The sequence below is a fragment of the Myotis daubentonii genome, chromosome 15 (assembly GCF_963259705.1).
Source record: "Myotis daubentonii chromosome 15, mMyoDau2.1, whole genome shotgun sequence".
Lineage (NCBI taxonomy): Eukaryota > Metazoa > Chordata > Mammalia > Chiroptera > Vespertilionidae > Myotis > Myotis daubentonii.
Window position 1 is genome coordinate 35,245,105 of NC_081854.1, and position 20,560 is coordinate 35,265,664.

Genomic DNA, 20,560 nt, shown 5'->3' on the forward strand with positions numbered 1-20,560 from the left:
TTATTGATAGACATGTATTTTTTGCCATTTTGTTGTTTATATTTTTTCTTTTTCTTCTTTCTCTTCTTAAAGAATACTCTTAACATTTCATGTAATACTGGTTTGGTGGTGATGAACTCCTTGAGCTTTTTCTAGTCTGCGCAGCTCTTTTTCTGACCTTCAATTCTAAATGATAGCTTTGCTGGGTAGAGTAATCTTGATTGCAGGTCCTTACTATTCATCACTTTGAATATTTCTTGCCACTTCCTTCTGGCCTGCAAAGTTTCTGTTGAGAAATCAGCTAACAGTCATACGGGCACTCCCTTGTAGGTAACTAACTGCTTTTCTCTTGCTGCTTTTAAGATTCTCTCTTTGTTTTTAACCCTTGGCATTTTAATAATGATGTGTCTTGGCATGGTCCTAATAGAATTCCTCTTGTGTGGGACTCTCTGTGCTTCCTGGAGTTGTAAGCCTGTTTCTTTCACCAGGTAGGGAAAGATTCCTATCATTATTTCTTCAAATAGGTTTTCAATTTCTTGCTCTCTCTCTTCTTCTGGCACCCCATAATGCAAATGTTGGTATGCTTAAAGTTGTCCCAGAGGCTCCTTACACTATCTTCATATTTTTGGATTCTTTTTTCCCCCTGCTTTTCTGATTGGATGTTTTTGCTTCTTCATATTTCAAATTGTTGATTTGATTCTGGGATTCCTTTACTGTTGAATCCCTGTAAATTAGTCTTTATTTCAGTTAGTGTATGCTTAATTTCTGACTGGTCCTTTACCATGTCCTGGCATTCTCACTAAGATACTTGAAAGTCTCACTAAGTCTCTTAAAGCTCTCATGAAGATCCTTGAGTAATCTTATAGCCATGATTTTGAACTCTGTATCCATTAGTTTGATTTCTTCCATTTCTTTCATTTGTGACATGCTTTTTTGTCTCTGCATTTTGGCTGATTCCCTGCGTTTGTGTCTATATATTGGGTAGAGCTGCTGTGTCTTCTGGAATTGGTAGTGTGGCCTTGTGTAATAGGTGTCCTATAGGGCTCAGTGGCTCAATCTCACCAGTCATCTGAGCTGGGCACTCTAGGTGCGTCCCTTTGTGGGCTGTGTGCACAGTCTTATTGTAATTGAGGCTTGATTATTGTTGGTGTCACTGGGAAGAATTGTTCTCCAGGAAAATTGGCTGTGAGGACCAGCTGTGACTACAGTGGGAGAGCTGTTGTGCAGGAAAAACCCTATGGGGCAGGACTTGTGTCAGTAGGGCTCTGGTGCTCACTGAGTCTGCCCCTTGAGTGTTTCACTTGTGGATGTGTACAGTTGTAATCTGATATGATTACAACTATCCACCAGGTGCACTGGCTCTTGGGTCTCCAGGGAGGTGCAAATTCAGCCACTGCCTGGGGCCACCTGGCAGGAGTGACAGAGAGATATGCAAATTACTCCTATTTGTCTTGGGTTTGGAAGTGCCAAGGTGAGGCCCATCTGTGAAGGGAGGCACGCTGGTGCTGGTGCCTGGTCTTGGGCCTTTTATTGATAGATTTGGGGCATGCTGCAGCTTGCTTGAGAGATTTTAGCAAAGTCTGAAGCCTGAGCCAAGACAGGCCATTCATATGGAAAATCTGCTGTAAACAGATTGGGTGGGGCTACAAATTGGATGAGGGGGGTCTCTGGGAATTACCAGGGCAGAGAAAACAGTGTGCTCCAGTTTGATGGGGACTCAGATATGGTTGCCAGTCAGCCCTAGGACAGGGGTGGTCTCGGCATAGGAACAATGACCCCTGAGAGCACCTCTGTCTCGTAGAAAGATGCCCAAGTATTCCTGCCCCGATGCCAGGCAAACCAGTTCCTCCCCATATGTGTCTGGATCCCCCAATGCCTCCTGGTACTGGAACTCAGTGGAAGCGAGTCCAAGTAAGTTCATGCCCAGCCCTTTAAGAGGGACACCTGGGTCTCTGACAGCCTCTGTATCCCTTAGCCATGATCCCCACTGGTTTTTACAGCCCGAAGTTACAGTGACTTCTCTTCCCAACTCTGGGACCCTGAATTGGGTTGGGGGAGGTCAGGTGTGGGGCTGGGACACCTTGTTTTTCACGGCAGCCTCCACAGAGACAATCTTCCTCCTGATTAAAAAAAACGGCCCACATGGGTGCCAGATCAGCCCATTCTGTCCCTCTGCCCTTCCTACCATTCTCAACGTGCTTTCTTCTTTACTTCTGTAGCGGTAGGACTTCCATTCAACCAGCTTTCAGGTTGTTTTGAATGATGGTTGTTCTGTATTTTAGTTGTAATTTTGATGTGGTTGTGGGAGGTGCCAAGTACTGCGTTTACCTACACTCCCATTTTGATTCCGCCAAGGTCTGTTTTTCTAAATTGGATGTTTTTCACGGTTCATAATCATCCACAAACTCAACAAGTATTTGTTGAACATTTACCATGTTCTACATTCTGGTGTGGACACAGTAGAGAAAAAGTCCAATGGTCTGTGTTCTTATGGAACTTATATTCCATTGGAAGGAGATCAATAATTAAAAATACAAACAAGCCCTGGATGGATTATTTCAGTGGTTGGAGCATTGGCCTGGGCATTGAAGGGTCATCGGTTTAGGTCAAGGGCATATACCTGGGTTGCACATTGGATCCCTGATCAGTCCAGCCTATGCAGGAGGCAACCAGTGGTTCTTTCGTTCTTGTTCTCTTTCTCTTCTCTCTCTCTCTCTCTCTCTCTCTCTCTCTCTCTCTCTCTCTCTCTCTCTCTCCCCTTCTCTCCCCTTCTCTCCTTCTCTCCTTCTCTCCCTCACACTCCCTTGCTTTCACTCTCTAAACATCAATGGAAAAGATATCCTCGGGTGAGGATTAACAAAAAACAAGTAAATTATTTTAGATAGTGAAATGTGCCATGAAGAAAACAAACAGCATTTATGGTAAGGGAGGCTATTTTAGATGGGGTAACCAGAGAAGCTTCTCTGAGTTAAGTGCATAACATTTGAAAAGATCTAAATATTGAGAAAGATGCAGCCAGGCCGTGACAGTAACACTGAGGTGAAACAGAAAATGGGCCTCAAGGCACAAATGGACTTGGCATCTTTACGGAAAGGAAAGAAAGTCCAGGTTGTTGGAGGGTAAAGTACTAATGGCAGAAGATTGTGAGGTGAAGTGGGAGAGGTCATGCAATGAAGGTAAGAAGCCTGGATTGAAAGGTCTGTGTACTGTGTTTTGAAACAGCATCTGTAACAAAGCCATGTGGTTATGTTATATACAAAAATTGACTATGTTTAGTTTTATGGTTACTCCAAATAAAAAAGAGAGTGTTTTGCATTGAGAAAAAAAATAGAATCCTAAGTTCACTGTTAAGTAGATTTAAGGAATGGCAGCACATCCATTTTTTTCATGACTTTCCTTGTAAGCACAACTGTGGCAATTGCTTAATCAAACTTTTGGAATCTATCAGCCATCCTCCACACCATTTTGCTCAGTTTTTCTAATATTTCTCATTCTCCTCTTCTGCATACCCTCCAGCCATTGAACAGTCACTTGCTGAAACTTGTCTTCTGCTGTCATAACAACTGAGTTCTGCATGAATGGTTTGATTAGCTTTCCTGGCAATCTGATCCACTCAGTACACTTATTCAGAAGAACCTATGCTTTTGAGAGACTTAATCATGGTATGTGGGAGTGTAATAGAATAATTGAATCCCCAGACTCTAGAGCTTAAAGAAAAGGAAATTCAAGAAATTACATCATGGAGCACCCATATCATGCCAGGCATTTTGCTGGGCATTTTTTGTGGGCTATCCCATTCCGTCTTTATAAACCTGTGAGCTTATTATCAGCTCCACTTTTAAAATGTAACAACAGGCTCAGAGGGATAAACTTGTCCAAGTAGTAAGATTCTTAGTTGTTTGCCTAATCACATCTCTGAGTATAACAGTGGGATATTATAACCCACCCCACCATTATTTTGACATGATTTCTGTAAATGCTGACTCTAATACATAGTTTGTAGATAAACAGCATGTTTGTGTAAGAATCTTAGGAACTGCCCTACCCAGTTTTGCTTGGTGGTTAGAGCATCAGCCCTCGGACTGGAGGGTTGCAGGTTCGATTCAGGTCAAAGGCACGTACCTCTGTTACAGGTTCCATCCCTGGCCCTGTTTGGGACATGTGTGGGAGGCAACCAATTGATGTGTCTCTCTCACATCCATGTTTCTCTCTCTCTGACTCTCTTTCTAAAAATCAATAGAAAAAAATATCCTCTGGTGAGGATTAACAACAACAAAAAAGGAATTCTAGGAACTAACTTCAGAAGATACAGACTCTGATCTTGAGTCATTCCAATTTCAGGACATTTACTGACCTTGACATAAAACCAGGATGACACGAACCATGAATCATATCAGAGTGTCACTTGACCAGTTTCAAGATCCTATCTGAATAGACTGCTGGGCTGCACGTAGAGAATTTTTCAAACCCCTCCCTTTGATCTATTTGTTCTGCTTTCCCTCTCCTTATAAAAACCTCTGCCTGCACTGAGAGGTTGAGATGAGCTTTGTGACAATAGTCCTCCATCTCCTCAGGTGACCGGCACTGGAATAAAACCTCTTTCCTTTTTTCACCAGCATCTGTCTAACAAGTTTGGTTTTTGTAGCAGCAGGCAGCCAAACTTGGGTTCCAGTTACAACAGTATTTCTAATTACTTGAGTGAGTATGTGTGTATTCCCATTGCATCTGAGGTCCTTCATGCCTCCTGCCTGTTCCATCGCTTCTTAAGTGGGAAGAGTTAAATCATCTACTTTTTCCATGTTGTCTTGTTCTTGTCAGAATGGGGCCTAGGAGTCTTGAGAAAATATTATAGATATTTTAATAAGCTATAACCTATATAATAATTATTATTATTTTGGCATAGATGACAAGGGAGGGAGAAGTAAGACCCCAATAGGCCTTGAGCACATGCAGTACTTATAGATCTTCTGGGGTGGGGAATGTGTTTTGTTATATGAAGGAAATTTTTACCCCTTATTTACAAATATATATATATATATATATATATATATATATATATATATATATATATATATATATAGTGTTAATAAAATACTAATATTAAACCATGCTGCAAGTGTGCTATTTTGTTTATTTATTTATTTTAATCTTTATTGTCATTGTCGAGAGTATTATAGCTATCCCCCTTGCCCCCCTATTACTCCCCCACACCCATCCAGCTGATTCCCATCCTGCCCCATCCCAGGCCTCCACCACCCTATTGTCTGTGTCCATAGGTAACATCTTTGGTTAATCTCTTCCCACCCCTCTTCCCTGCTTCCTTCTGAGATTCCTCAGTCTGTTCCATGTTTATATGCCTCTGATTCTTTATTCAACATTTCATGTAATACTGGTTTGGTGGTGATGAACTCCTTGAGCTTTTTCTTGTCTGTGAAGCTCTTTTTCTGACCTCAATTCTAAATGATAGTTTTGCTGAGTAGAGTAATCTTGGTTATATTCATCACTTTGAATATTGCTATTCATCATTTTGAATATTTCTTGCCACTCCCTTCTGGCCTGCAAAGTTTCTGTTGAGAAATCAGCTGACAGTCGTATGGGCACTCCCTTGTAGGTAACAAACTGCTTTTCTCTTGCTGCTTTTAAGATCCTCTCTTTGTCTTTAACCTTTGGCATTTTAATTATGATATATCTTAGTGTGGGCCTCTTTGGGTTCCTCTTGTGTGGGACTCTCTGTGCTTCCTGGATTTGTAAGTCTATTTCTTTCACCAGGTGGGGGAACTTTTCTGTCATTACTTCTACAAATAGGTTTTCAATTTCTTGCTCTCTCTTCTAATTTCTGGCACCCCCATAATGCTAATGTTGGTACACTTGAAGTTGTCCCAGAGGCTCCTTACACTATCTTCATTTTTTAAAAATCTTTTTGTTTGTTTTGTTAATCCTCACTCAAGGATATTTTTCCATTGATCGTTTAGAGAGAGTTGAAGAAAGAGAAAGACAGAGAGAAACATCGATGTGAGAGAAACACATCAATTGGCTGCCTCCTGCATGCACCCTGACCAGGGCATTGGAGGAGCCTGCAACCAAGGTATGTGCCCTTGACTGGAATCAAACCTGGGACCTTTTGGTCTTCAGGCTGACGCTCTATTCACTGAGCCAAACTGGCTAGGGCTCTTCATATTTTTTTATTCTTTTTTCTTTCTGCTCTTCTGATTGGGTGTTTTTTGCTTCCTCATATTCCAAATCATTGATTTGATTCTCAAAATCCTCTATTTTATTCTTGAAACCTTGTAAATTATTCTTTATTTCAGTTAGTGTGTTTAATTTCTGACTGGTCCTTTTCCATGTCTTTGGCGTTCTCACTAAGATACTTGAAAGTCTCACTAAATCCCTTGATGCTCTTATATAGATCCTTGAGTAACCTTATAACCATGGTTTGAACTCTGTATCTAGTAGTTTGCTTGCTTCCATTTCTTTCACTTGTGACATATTTCTTTGTCTCCACATTTTGGCTACTTCCCTATGCTTTGTTTCTATGTATTAAGTAGAGCTGCTATGTCTCATGGAATTGGTAGAGTGGCCTTATGTAGTAGGTGTTCTGTAGGACTCAGTGGCAACCAATTGATGTGTCTCAACCTCCCCAGTCATCTGAGCTGGGCACTCTAGGTGCACCCCTATGTGGGCTGTGTGCACAGTCTTATAATTGAGCCTTGATTGTTGTTGCTGTCACTTGGAGGAATTGACCTCCAGGCAAATTGGCTGTGAGGACCAGTTGTGACTATAGTGGGAGAGCTGCTGTGCAGGAAAAACCCCTATGGAGTAGACCTTGCTTCAGTGGAGCTTTGGTGCTCATTGAGTCGGCCCCTTGAGTGTGTAGCTTGTGGATGTGTACAGTTGTAATCTGCTATGGTCTGAAACTGTCCACCAGGTGCACTGGCTCTTTTTGGTCTCTAGGGAGGTGCAAAATCAGCACTGCCTGAGGTCACCTTGCAAAAGCTACAGAGAAATCTGAAGAAGGATGCTATTTCTATTGGGCTAGGAAGTGCTCAGGTGAGGCCCAGCTGTGAAGCAGGGAAGGCTGGTGCTAGTGCTGGGTTTTGGGCCTTTTATTGATAGGTTTGGGGCATGCTGACATCAGGTGCAGCTTGTTTGAGAGATTTTAGGAAGTCTAAAGTCTGAGCCAGGATAGGCCATTCATATGGAAAAGCTGCTACAAACAGCTTGGGTGGGGCAGGGTCTCAGGGAATCACCAGGGTGAAGCAAACAGTGTGAGCCACTCTGATGGAGACTCAGATATGGCCCCTGTCAGTTAACTCTGTGGCAGGGGAGGTCCCAGCACAGGAACAATGATCCCTGCATCTGTGAGAAAGCTGTACATGAGTTCCTGCCCCATGCCAGACAATCTAGGTCCTCCCCATATGTGTCTGGGTCCCTCAAAGCTGCCCAGCATAGGAGCTCAGAGGAATGGAGTCCTAGTAAGTTCATGCTCTAGCTCTTTAGAAGAAACACCTGGGTCTCTAGCAGCCTCTGTGTTACTCAGCTACAATCCCCACTGGTGTTTACAGCCCGTAGTTACGGGAACTTCTCTTCCTAGCTGTGGAACCATGGGCTCGAGGTCTGGTGTGAGGCTGGGACCCCTTGCTCTTCACAGGCAGCCTCCGCAGAGACTGTCTTCCTCCTGATAAAAAAAACAGCCCATGTGGGTGTCCGACCAGTCTGTTTCGCAACTCTGCCCCTCCTACCAGTCTCAATGTCCTTTCTTCTTTACTTCTCTAGTGGTAGGACTTCCATTCAGCCAGCTTTTGGGTGGTTCTAAATGATGGTTCTTCTGTATTTTAGGTGTAATTTTGATGTGGTTGTGGGAGGCGGCATGTTCCTACACCAACATCTTGGTTCTCTCCAATTATGCTATTTCATTTTTTTAATTTATGTATTTTTATTTTATGTTATTTTATTTTTTAAGCCTCACCAGAGGATATTTTTCTATTGATTTTTTTAGAGAGAGTGGAAGAGAGAGAAAAAGACAGAGAGAAATATCAATGTGAGAGAAACACATTGATTGGTTGCCTCCTGCATGCGCCCCAACCAGGGCCTGGGCTGGGGAGAAGCCTGCAACCATAGTACGTGCCCTCGACCAGAATTGACTTAGTACCCTTCATTCCACAGGCCAATGCTCTATCCACTGAGCCAACCAGCTGGGGCCAAGTATGCTATCTCTATATGTAAAAGCCTAAGCGACCTTTAAAACTGGTCAACCGAACGACCGGTTGACTGTTTGCTATGACATGCACTGACCACCGGGGGGAGATGCTCAACACAGGAGCTGCCCCCTAGTGGTCAGTGTGCTCCCATAGCCAATCTCCCATAGCTGGCCAAACTCCTGGCCCCTGATCGTCCTGATCGGGACTGGGTGAGACAGGCCCTGATCAGCCCTGATCCCTGGCCAGGCTGAGGGACCCCGCCCATGCACAAATTCATGCACTGGGCCTCTAGTTTTAAATAAAAGATATTAGAAATTGACTTTAGAGTTCTGTGCTTTTGTGTGTGGGGGGGTTTGTTTTGTTTTAATCCTCACCCAAGGATATTTTTCCCATTAATTTTTTGGAGAGAATGGAAGGGAGGGGGAGAGACAGAGAGAAAGAAACATTGATGTGAGAGAGACAAGTAATTGGTTGCCTCATGCATGTGCCCCAGCTGGGACCTGGGACTGAGCCTGAAACTAAATTATGTGCCCTTGACCAGAATTGAATCCAAGACACTTCAGTCTGCAGGCGGACACTCTAACCACTGAGCATAGTGGCTAGGGCTAGAGTTCTTTTCTTGCTTTTTCTAGTACATGGAAGAAAATGGTTCTCCCTGCCAAATTTGAATGAGTTCTTTCCAAAAAGCCTCTAATTTTTTTCCAACGATTAAGAATAATGCCTTACATTTGGAAAAGTGTTTTGTGGTTTCCAAAGCACTCCCAGGTAATTGTTATTGAACCTTCACATTGACCTTGTCAGGCAGACAGAGCAGATATTTCTGTCCTTATATTACATAGGAAGAAATTTGAAGCCCAAGAAGTGAAGGGAGGAGGAGTTGGCTAACTTCACACAGCCATGACTAGAACCTAGGCCAGTGATGGTGAACCTATGACACGCGTGTCAGAGGTGACATACGAACTCATTTTTTTGGTTGATTTTTCTTTGTTAAATGGCACTTAAATACATAAAATAAATATCAAAAATATAAATCTTTGTTTTACTATGGTTGCAAATATCAAAAAATGTCTATATGTGACACGGCACCAGAGTTAAGTTAGGGTTTTTCAAAATGCTGACACGCCGAGCTCAAAAGGTTCGCCATCACTGACCTAGGCCTTAGCTTTTCTTTCTCGAGCATACTGCCTTTTTGTTTTTGTTTTTGTTAGCCCCAAATTAGGGATAATCATATTTGCATTTGGATCAGTAACAGTGTTGCATACTTCTTTCTCATAGGTCCAGTTTTCTTTTGACTGCCACATATGGACTCCCCAAAATCTCCGAAGGAAACTGTCCTCATTACAGGAGGAGGTGGCTATTTTGGTTTCCGGTCAGTTCATCTGTAAAATATGTCTTATGAATTATTTTACTGGTGGTTGCTGATAAAAAAGTATAGCTTTCAACTCTGACATTAATACAGTATATACTTTTACTTGTTTGTATAGTGTTAAGCCAGGAATGAACTATTTTGCCCACTGCTCAGATACTAAAATTGAGAGCTACAGGTATATTCCATGTTAAGAAAAGTTCTTTTATTTTTTTAATTAAATCTTTATTGCTGAAAGTATTACATATGTCCCCCTTTCCCCCCCCCATTGACCCATTTTGGCCCACCCTTGGCTCCTGCCCCAGGCCTTCACCACCCTATTGTCTGTGTCCATGGGTTATGCATATATGCGTACAAGTTCCTTGGTTGATCCCTTCCCACCCACCCACCCACCTCTGCCTTCCCTCTGAAATGCCACACTCTGTTCCATGCCTCTATGTCTCTGGATCTATTTTGTTCATCAGTTTATTTTGTTCATTAGATTCTACATATGAGTGAGGTCATGTGTTACTTGTCTTTCTCTGACTGATTTCATTTAGCACAATATTCTCTAGGTACCTTCATGCTGTCTCAAAGGGTAAGAGATCCTTCTTTTTCACTGCTGCATAGTATTATTCCATGGTGTAAATGTACCACAACTTTTTTTAAGCACTCATGTACTGATGGGTGCTTGGGCTGTTTCCAGATCTTAGCTATTGTAATTGTGCTGCTATGAATGTAGGGATGCATACATTCTTTCTGATTTGTGTTTCAGGTCTCCTAGGACATATTCCTGGAAGTGGGATCACTGGGTCAAATGGCAGTTCCATATTTAATTTGAGGAAACTCCATACTGTTTTCCATAATGGTTGTACCAGTCTGCATCCCCACCAATAGTGTACTAGGGTGCCCTTTTGTCCACATTCTCGCCAGCATTGTCCTTTGTTGATTTGTTGATGATAGCCACTCTGACAGGTGTGAGATGATATCTGTCATTTTAATTTGCACCTCTCTGATGATCAGTAACTTTGAGCATATTTTCATATGTCTCTTGGCCTTCTGTATGTCTGCTTTGGAGAAGTGTCTATTTAGGTCCTTTGCCCATTTTTTAATTGAATTGTTTGTCTTCCTTTTGTTAAGTTGTATGAGTTCCTTATATATTTTGAATATTAACTCTTTATTAGATGTATCATTGCCAGATATGTTCTCCCATGCAGTGGGCTCCCTTCCCTTTTTGTTTTATTGATGGTTTCTTTTGCTGTTCAGAAGCTTTTTATATTCATGTAGTTCCATTTGTTTATTTTCTCCTTAGTTTCCTTTGCCATAGGAGATATATCTATAAACATATTGAAATGAGAGATGTCTGAGATTGTGCTGCCTATGGTTTTTTTCTAAGATTTTTATGGTTTCATGACTTACATTTAAGTCTTTTATCCATTTTGAGTTTATTTTTGTGTATGGTATAAGTTGGTTGTCATTTTTTTTTTTTTGCGTGTATCTGTTCAATTTTCTCAACACCATTTATTGAAGAGATTGTCTTGACTCCATTGTATGCTCTTGCCTACTTTCTAAAATATTGAGTGTAATGGCTTGGGTCAATTTCTGGGTTCTCTGTTCTCTTCTATTGATCTATATGCCTGTTTTTGTGCCAGTACTAGTCTATTTAGATTACAGTGGCTTTGTAGTATAAATTGATATCTGGTAATATGATTCCCTCCAACTTTGTTCTTTTCTCAAGATTGCTGTGGCTATTTCGGTCTTTTTTGGTTTCATATACATTTTTGGAGTATTTATTCTAGATCTGTGAAATGTGCTGTTGGTAGTTTAATAGGGATTGCATTCAATCTGTAAATTGCTTTGAGTAGTATGGACATTTTAGTGATGTTAATTCTACCAATCCATGAACACAGAATATTCTTCCATTGTTTATATCTTCCTCTATCTCTTTTTTCAATGTCTTATAGTTTTCTGAGTACAAGTTTGTTTCTAAGTATCTTAATTTTTTTTGTTGCATTGGTAAATGGGATTGTTTGTTTAGTTTCTTTTTCTGAGAATTCATTATTGGTGTATTAAAATGCCATTGATTTTGGGGTGTTGATTTTGTATCCTGCTACATTGCCAAATTCATTTATTAAATCTAGTAGTGTTTTGATGGAGTCTTTATTTTTTTCTATGTGCAGTATCATGTCATCTTCTAATAATGAGAGTTTTACTTCCTCCTCTTGAATTTGGATGCCTTTTATTTCTACTTGTCTGATCACTGTGGCTAGGACTTCCATTACTATGTTGAATAAGAGTGGGGAAAGCGGACATCCATGTCTTTTCCTCTTCCTAGGGGAAATGGTTTTAGTTTTTGCCTATTGAGTCTGATATTGGTTGTAGGTTTGCCATATATGGCCTTTATTATGTTGAGGTATGATACCTCTATTCCCACTTTGCTAAGAGTTTTTATCAAAAATGAGTGTTGAATTTAGTTGAATGCTTTTTCTGTGTCTGTTGTTATGATCATGTGATTTTTGTCTTTTAGTTTGTTTATGTGATGTATCACGTTTATTGATTTGCAAGTATTGTGCCAGCTTTGCATCCCTGAAATAAATCCTACTTGGTCATGGTGTATGATCTTTTTAATAAATTGCTGGATCTGATTTGCTAGAATTTTGTTGAGGATTTTAGCATCTATGTTCATCAGGAATATTTGTAATTCTCTTTCTTTGTAGTGGTTCATAGTATTTTTTAAAATCCTTTACATTTCTGTAGTGTCAGTTGTTAATTACCCATTTCTGTTTCTGATTTTATTTACTTGGATCCTCTCCCTTTGTTTCCTGATGAGACTGGCTAACAGTTCATCCATTTTGTTTATCTTTTCAAAGAACCAGCTCTTGGTTTCATTGATCTCTTGTATTATTTCTTTGGTCTCTGTGTCATTTATTTCTGTTCTAATTTTTGTTATTATCATCTTGTTGTTTTCTTTCTAATTCTTTAAATTGTAGGGTTAAATAGTTTATTATTAACTTTTCTTATTTTTGAGGTAGGCCGGTAGTGCTATGAACTTCCCTCTCAGGACTGCTTTCGTTGTGTCCGATAGATTTTGGGTTGTTGTGTGTTCATTTTGATTTGTTTTTGGTAAGTTTTTGATTTCTTTCTTGATCTCATTGGTAACACATTCATTGTTTAATAACATGCTATTTAGCTTCCATGTGTTTGAATGTTTTTGAGTGTTTTTACTATATTTGATTTCTAATTTCATTCCATTGTGATCTGAGAAGATGCTTGATATGATTTCAGTCTTCTTGAACTTGTAGAAACTTGTTTTGTGTCCTAACATGTGGTCTATCTTTGAGAATGTCCCATGTACACTTGAGAAGAATGTATATTACGCATCTTTGGGGTGAAATGTTCTCTAAATGTCAATTAAACTCATCTGATCCAGTGTGCCATTTAGAATATATGTTTCCTTGTTAATTTTTTGTCTGCAGGATCTATCCAGTTAAGTCAGTGAAGTGTCAGAGTCCCCTACAATGACTGTATTCCTGTCGATCTCTCCTTTAAAGTCCTCTGGAAGTTCTTTTATATATTTAGGTGCTCCTGTATTGGGTGCATATATTTTTACCAGGGTTATATCCACTTGTTGGATTGATCCCTTTAGTAGTAACCTGTACTGTCTCTTGTGATGGCTTTCATTTTGAAGTCTATGAGTATTGCCACCCCAGCTTTTTTTTTTTTCATTTCCATTTGTATGAAAAATTTTTTTTCATCCCTTCACTCTCATCCTGTATGAGTCTTTTGTTCTGAGGTGAGTCTCTTGTAGACAGCATATAATTGGGTCATGTTGTTGTATTCATTCAGCTACCCTATGTCTTTTGTTTGGAGCATTTAATCCTTTTACATTTAAGATTATTATTGATAGGTACTTATTTATTGCCATTTTAATTATTTATGCCTATGTTTCTCTCTCTATTTCTTCTTCTCATTACAGCAGTCCCTTTAGCATTTCTTGCAGTGCTGGTTTAATGGTAATAAAGTCCTTTAGCCTTTTTTTTTTTTTTTTTTTAATCTGGGAAGCTCTTTATTTCACCATCTATTTTGAATAATAGCCTTGCTGGATATAGTAATCTTGGTTTAAGGTCCTTGCTTTTCATTACCTTGAATACTTCATGCCATTCCCTTCTGATCTGTAGAATTCTGTTGAGAAATCATTTGACAGCCTTATGGGAGCTCCTTTTAGGCAACAAATTGCTTTTCTCTTGCTGTCTTTAAGATTCTCTCTTTGTCTTTAATTTTTGGCATTTTAATTATGATTTGTTTGGGCCTGGGCCTGTTTGGGGTCTTATTGTTTGGGACTCTCTGTGCCTCCTGAACTTGTGTGACTTTTTGCTTCACAGGTTAGGGAAGTTTTCTACCATTATTTCTTCAAACACCTTCTCTATCCCTTGCTCCCTTTCTTCCCTTTCTGGCATACCTATTATGTGAATATTGTTACATTTCATGTTGTCCCACAGCTCCCTTAAGCCGTCCTACTGTTTTTTTCTTTTTGGTTCTCTGGTTGAGTGATTTTTTTTCTACCTAGTCTTCTAATTCACTGACCTGATCCATGGCTTCCCCTACTCTGCTGTGTATTCCTTCCACTGTGTTCTTTGTTAGTGCTATGTCATTCTTCATACTTACTATATCTTTTCTCATGCTCTTGAGCATCTTTGCCATTATTATTCTTAACTCTATGCCTGAGAAATTTCTTATCTCCATTTCATTTAGCTCTTCTTCTGGAGAATTCTCTCGTTCTTTCATTTGGGGCTTGTTCTTTTGTCTCCCCATTTGGGCTTCCTGTTTGGGTTTGTGTCTGTGTATTAGATAGATTTGCTATGACTCTCAATCTCTAGTGCAGGACAATGTCAGATACTGTTTGTGACTGGCCCTGAATACCCTGTTTGGAGGTGTCAGCAATCCACAGCTGGTGGCTCTCTCTGCTGGGGCTGGGTCCCTTTGGAAAGGACCAAGATGTGCATCAGAGTCTGCTTTTCATATCCCTTGGCCTGGGATTAGGTCAGGCAAATACTCAAAGCCTCCAGAGACCCACCTCTGCCTGCAATCCCATTGACCCTCAGTCTTGATTAGCCTCAGGCTATCGACCACAACGTGGGGTAAGAGGTCTTCCAATAGGGTGGGGTAACTTCCTTCCCCTCCCCCCCCCGGTGAAAACCTCCTGGACAGCAAAGGTCCACTGGAGAAAGATGTCCTCCACAGCGTGAGGGACTGACTCAGCACAGGAAACCAGGTTGGCTGCCCTCCAAGCTCCAACCCCAGAGCCCCCAGTCCTGGCTTCTGCTCACACAGCTCCAGTCCACTCTGCCAGAGCCCAAGGTGAGTGGCTGCATATGATATTTTGTGCATTGGCCCTTTAAGAGGTGCCTGCATTTCCAGCCATCTCTCTGTGGCAGACAGCAACCAGCTACTTTTCACAGCCAGATGTTATGTGGGCACCTTTCTCAGTTCTGGGGCTCTGGGCTGGGGAGCCCAGCTTGGGGTTTAGACCCTAGAGTTCTCAGTGGGAATCTCCCCACAGCTGAGATAATCCTCCCCCACCCCCACCCCACCCTCAGAACTTCAGCTGCTGTCTGTGGGAACTAGTCTAGTTCTTTCATGCTTCTGCACTTCCTACCAGTCTCTATGAGGTCTCCACTCTCTGTCCTTGGTTATAAGGTTCTGTCCAGCTAGTCTTCAGTTGGTTTTTCAGGGTGTTTTTCCTGTGTTTTACTAGTAGTTGTATTTTCAGTTTGGTCCTGGGAGAGTGTCAATGTAGCTTCCACTTACTCTGCTGTCAGTTTGGAATCCTCTAACCACTGTCATCCATATATTGTCCATTTTGTCAAGAAAAATTCTTTATAAAGCCATTAAATTGTGGAAGGGAGATATTCACATCACTAAACAATTTTAAATAATGGCAATTCTTGCCTGGCTGGTATTTCTCAGTGGTTGAGTGTCAACTCATGCACCAAAAGGTGGCTGGCTCCATTGTTGGTCAGGGCACATACCTGGGTTTCAGGCTTGATCCCCAGTAGGGGGCACACAGGAGGCAGCTGATCAATGTTTTTCTCTCATCAATGTTTCTATCTCTCTTTCCATTCTCCCTTTCTCTCTAAAAATAAATTTAAAAATTTTTTAATAATAGCAGTTCTTTCAGTTTTCATTTATAAATATTCCCAAGAATGGATGGTAGGTCCTAGAACATGGAGGGGTGGGGGGCAGGGACGTAGCATGTAGATGCCACCAACTCATTATAATTTAAGTAAATGTGAGTATTCTCAATTTTTTAATATTTGTGTAAGACTTGCCCCAGTGAACATGTAAGGTGTGGGATTCAGGTTGAGTCAAGAAGTCTTGGTAAATTATTTTACACACTTTTCCTAGGCATAGCTTAATAAGTGATTTGATCTAATTTTTACTCTTTGTTATTTCAGCCTGGGCTGTGCTCTGAACCAGAAGGGAGTCCATGTGATTCTGTTAGATATCAGCAGCCCTGCTCATACCATTCCAGAAGGAATCAAGTTTATACGCGGAGACATCCGCCACCTCTCTGATGTAGAGAAAGCCTTCCAAGATGTGGACATAACTTGTGTGTTCCATATTGCCTCTTATGGTATGTCAGGGCGGGAACAGCTAAATCGAAAGCTGATCGAAGAAGTCAATGTGGGGGGCACAGACAACATCCTCCAGGCTTGCTGGAGGAGAGGGGTGCCAAGATTAGTTTACACTAGCACTTTCAATGTTGTGTTTGGAGGTCAAGTTATCAAAAATGGAGATGAATCTCTCCCTTACGTACCTCTTCACCTCCATCCTGATCACTACTCTCGGACCAAATCTATTGCAGAGAAGAAGGTGCTAGAAGCCAATGGTACACCCCTGGATAAAAGCAATGGTGTCTTAAGAACTTGTGCTCTGAGGCCAGCTGGCATCTATGGGCCTGGAGAACAAAGGCACCTTCCTAGAATAGTGAGCTATATCGAGAGGGGTCTGTTCAAGTTTGTGTACGGGGATCCCAAGAGCCTGGTTGAATTTGTCCACGTGGATAACTTGGTGCAGGCTCACATTCTGGCCTCAGAGGCCCTGAAAGCTAACAAGGGCTACATTGCCTCTGGGAAGCCCTACTTCATCTCAGATGGCATACCCGTAAACAACTTTGAGTTCTTCCGGCCTTTGGTTGAGGGCCTGGGCTACTCATTCCCATCCATTCGCCTACCCTTGAACCTCATCTACTGTTTTGCTTTCCTATCAGAGATGGCCTACTTTGTTTTGGGTCAACTCTACAACTTCCAGCCCTTCCTCACGCGCACAGAAGTTAATAAAACCGGCATCACACATTACTTTAGCCTAGAGAAGGCCAAGAAGGAGCTGGGTTATGAGCCTCAGCCATTTGACCTCCAGGAAATAGTAGAATGGTTTAAAGCCCGAGGTCACGGCAGAAGTCCTGGGAGTCAGGACTCTGAGTGTCTTATTTGGGTTGGGCTGTTGGTCTTACTCTTGGTTGTAGCGGTTTCTACAGGGCTGTCCTTTGTGGGATTGTCACTGTGAAGGGTGAGTCAAAAATAAGGAGCTGACCACACTTGCTGAGATGGTTTCACAAAGAAGGAGGACTTCTTAAATATGGATGGATCGGTATAGATATCTGGTGCCAAATTTTGGCTCTTCAAATTGCTACTTAAGGATAGATGATTGGATTAAGTTTTAATTTCTTATCTCCTTGTACTAATCCTGATGGGAGAAAAAAGAAACAGATAAATTTGAAAATTGTTTGTGTGTGTGTGTGTGTGTGTGTCCTACCTCTTTAGATAGAAGCAGTAGTAGTCATTTTGGAGCCATGGAGCTAAACTTAGTTAGATTAGAAATGCCTTACCTGAATTTGTCAGAAGCCAAAAATGTACTTATTTTCATTCCATACATTGTGATTCTACTTAAAAGGGACTAAAACACACGCTGATACAGGAATGACAAACTGCTAACAGGCTTAAGATGTATGAAAAACACCAAATTGGGCCAGATCCCTACAGACCAATGCTCTGGGGAGATGGTGGGTATTGTAGGGGAGGCATTAGCTATTCATAGCATATGTTTTGGGAATTTGTCTCTGCCTGTTGTGATATAAGCACATTACAGCTGTGTGACCATGTGCTAACATTTGATGTTTAAACTAATAGACTTTTATCTTACCTCATAAGATTCTTTTAAGGATTAAATTAGACACAGGATGTAAAGTTCCACTCAACAAAGTTAAGCCATTATTTTTAATATTGTTGCTATACATTCCTTATGAGGGTTTTCTTACTCAGGTATTCTGTTGAAAAGGTGTTGTTGCTACTAATCTTTCTGGAATGCCCTCAGAGTCTGTAACAAATGTGTTTGAACATACTCACTGTTTGCGATCTTTTAGTCTCTGAGAACAGGTTGAAGTTTAGGAAACAGCTAAAAATCCAGTGATTAAGGAAGATGAGCGAGCTAATGATGCCATTTAAAATTAAAAACAAAGCGCAACTGTAAACTAATAGATCGGTTTTCTTACTGGGAAGAATTCTGATTCTCTGAAGGCAATTTCCAATGAGGAATGTTTTGAACAATGGCGGCATTGTCTAGCCACCCATGGGGACTGCCTTGGAAGATACTCAAGTTGCACCATCGCATAGGAACCACAGTGGAAAGAAGACAGAGCATCTTACCTATTCCATAGTTCCAGCTACAGAAAGGACAGTATTAAAATATTATAAAACATTATAGATTGCTGTGGAAAATAATGTTAGAGTTGTCCTGAGAGTATTTGTAGAAGGAGGATGCTAGATAAACAGTTCCTGGATGTTTTGGATAAAGTGTTCAACCTATTACCAGAAGGCCTGCAATTATAAATATTTTATGTGGTCTTAACCAAGTAACTGAAGCCTCTTATGCCTTAGTTCCCTCACTTGGGAAGTGGGAATGATGTATGATCATTTATAATCAAGTTTATAACCATCTTTCTGTAAACCCACCTGCCCACCTCATAGGGTTTGTTGTGAACATAAAATAAGATGTGGTGAAAATACTTTTAGTATATAAATTGTAACATAAGTGTGGTAGTAATGGTTGTTTTTGGTGAAATATTTTTGGAGTCTTATAAGATGCTTTTGCTTTTTAGTCCTGGGTAACTTGCATGAGCACCTACAGAATATCTAACGCTCTAGGTGCTATGAAGCAGGTTCCTCTGCCCTTCACAGTCTTACCGTCTGGTAATGACATGGTGCGTCCATATGAGAAGGTGACTGATAGACCAGATAAGCACAGTAAAACATTTGTTCATTGCCATTGAGAGGTATCACAGACTTTCAAAGCATGTTTTTAATGAAGTCTTTCAAAAGATTGATAGATACTTCTCAGTTTTCTCAAGCCAACTATATGGAGCATAGTGGGGTTTCACTTGTTTTTTAAATGTTTTTGTTTTTGTTCCCACACTCAATAAATCTAAATGAAATTCAGGATTGATATGTGGACTTTATTGTCATCCAGGTATGAGACATTTGGCCATTTCACATATTTGACATAGTTATCTACTCTATCCTTGAAACATATTTACTTTCCAAGAACCCACACTCTTCTGGTCTTTCTCCTTGTATTAATGTTCTATTGCTACATGATAAATTGCCCTGAGACATATCATCTTAAAGCAACAAAGAGTGCCTCCTAGTTTCTATGGGTCCGGTATTTGGGTATGCCACCTCTTGCTTAGAATCTCTCATGAGGGTAATCTCATGGTGTTGGCTGGCACTGCAGTCATCTGCAAAATTGACTAAACCTAGAGAATCCACTTCCAGAATGGTCCATCCACGTGACTGTTGGCAGGAAACCTCAGTTCCACACCATGTGGGCATCTTTATAAGATTGCTTGAATGTCCTAATGACATGGCAACTGGTTTCCCTCAGAGCAGGTCAGTGGTCGGCAAACTCATTAGCCAGCAGAGCCAAATATCAACAGTACAACGATTGAAATTTCTTTTGAGAGCCAAATTTTTTAAACTTAAACTATATAGGTAGGTACATTGTTATTAACTTAATTAGGGTACTCCTAAGGCTTAGGAAGAGCCACACTCAAGGGGCCAAAGAGCCACATGTGGCTCGCGAGCCGCAGTTTGCCAACCACGGGAGCAGGTAATCCAAGAGAGCAAGGTAGGAGCTGCAATGTCTTTCAGTGACGTAACCCTGAAAAATCGCAGTCACTCCCCAGTCACTGATTACATAGATCAATACTATTCAGTGTGGGAGGGAATTACCTAGTTGTGTAAATAGCAGAAGATGGGGAACGTTGAGGGCCACCTTAGAGTCTGGGCTCTGGCTCCACCCTCTGAGTCATCCTTTTCTATGAAAGGTACTCCATATTTACAGCTACATAGTTTTCTCACTTTGCTTCTGTTACAGCCAAAGGTGATCCTGAGTGGGGGGGTGAAAGGATTGAGAAAAGACAAGAGAATGAAAGCTGGGTTTCGGTGGGACGCTGCTCCCTGATGAGACAGCCCCAGCGCCCACAAGCAGATGCCACGAGGCAAAGTAGGGGCGTGATCAAGTTGTTTACAGCATTCTTATGAGTTCCAACCTCACTTAACTACATGCACCCCAAATCTATCACAAGGCATGTGGGGCTACGTGTTCGTACCATAGGTGCAAGCTTACAACCACAGCTGTTGGCTATGATTGTGCTGGGAGGGCCCTGCCCGCCAGCTGGGACTTGCACGTGGCAATGAGAGGACCCTGTCCTTTCATTAGTCCGAGGCTCGAACCTGGCCAACACACTGTAGCCGCGCCCCACAGCTTCCACCCAGGAGAAATTAGGGGTGGAGGGGGTCCAAAAGCCTCTTTAGATTTTGTACTGAATCTCTTTCACTTCAAGGTGGTAGTGTTACTGTGAATAAAATTATTTTGAACACTGTTTCCCCCTGAGTCTTATTTGCAGTTGACTCCATTATAAAAAAGCTATGCCCACAAATTTCTTTGAGATAAGTCCTCTATTTGGGGCTTCTGCTCCTTA

General features: G+C 41.2%; 1 protein-coding gene across 5 annotated transcripts in view; it reads left to right on the forward strand.

Moving 5' to 3' along the window:
* SDR42E1 (short chain dehydrogenase/reductase family 42E, member 1) overlaps positions 1-19,016 on the forward strand; it is a 28,365-nt gene extending 9,349 nt beyond the window's left edge. For 3 of the 5 annotated variants that reach the window (XM_059667280.1, XM_059667281.1, XM_059667284.1), the window contains 2 exons: positions 9,453-9,546; positions 15,978-19,016. In XM_059667280.1, the coding sequence (XP_059523263.1) occupies positions 9,479-9,546; positions 15,978-17,088 (1,179 nt within the window). In that variant the 5' untranslated portion in view covers positions 9,453-9,478 and the 3' untranslated portion in view covers positions 17,089-19,016. Of the gene's footprint in view, positions 1-5,951; positions 6,065-9,452; positions 9,547-15,977 lie in introns of all 5 variants that reach the window. The other 2 variants (XM_059667282.1, XM_059667283.1) reach the window with 1 other exon arrangement.
* Positions 19,017-20,560: the final 1,544 nt, after the last annotated feature.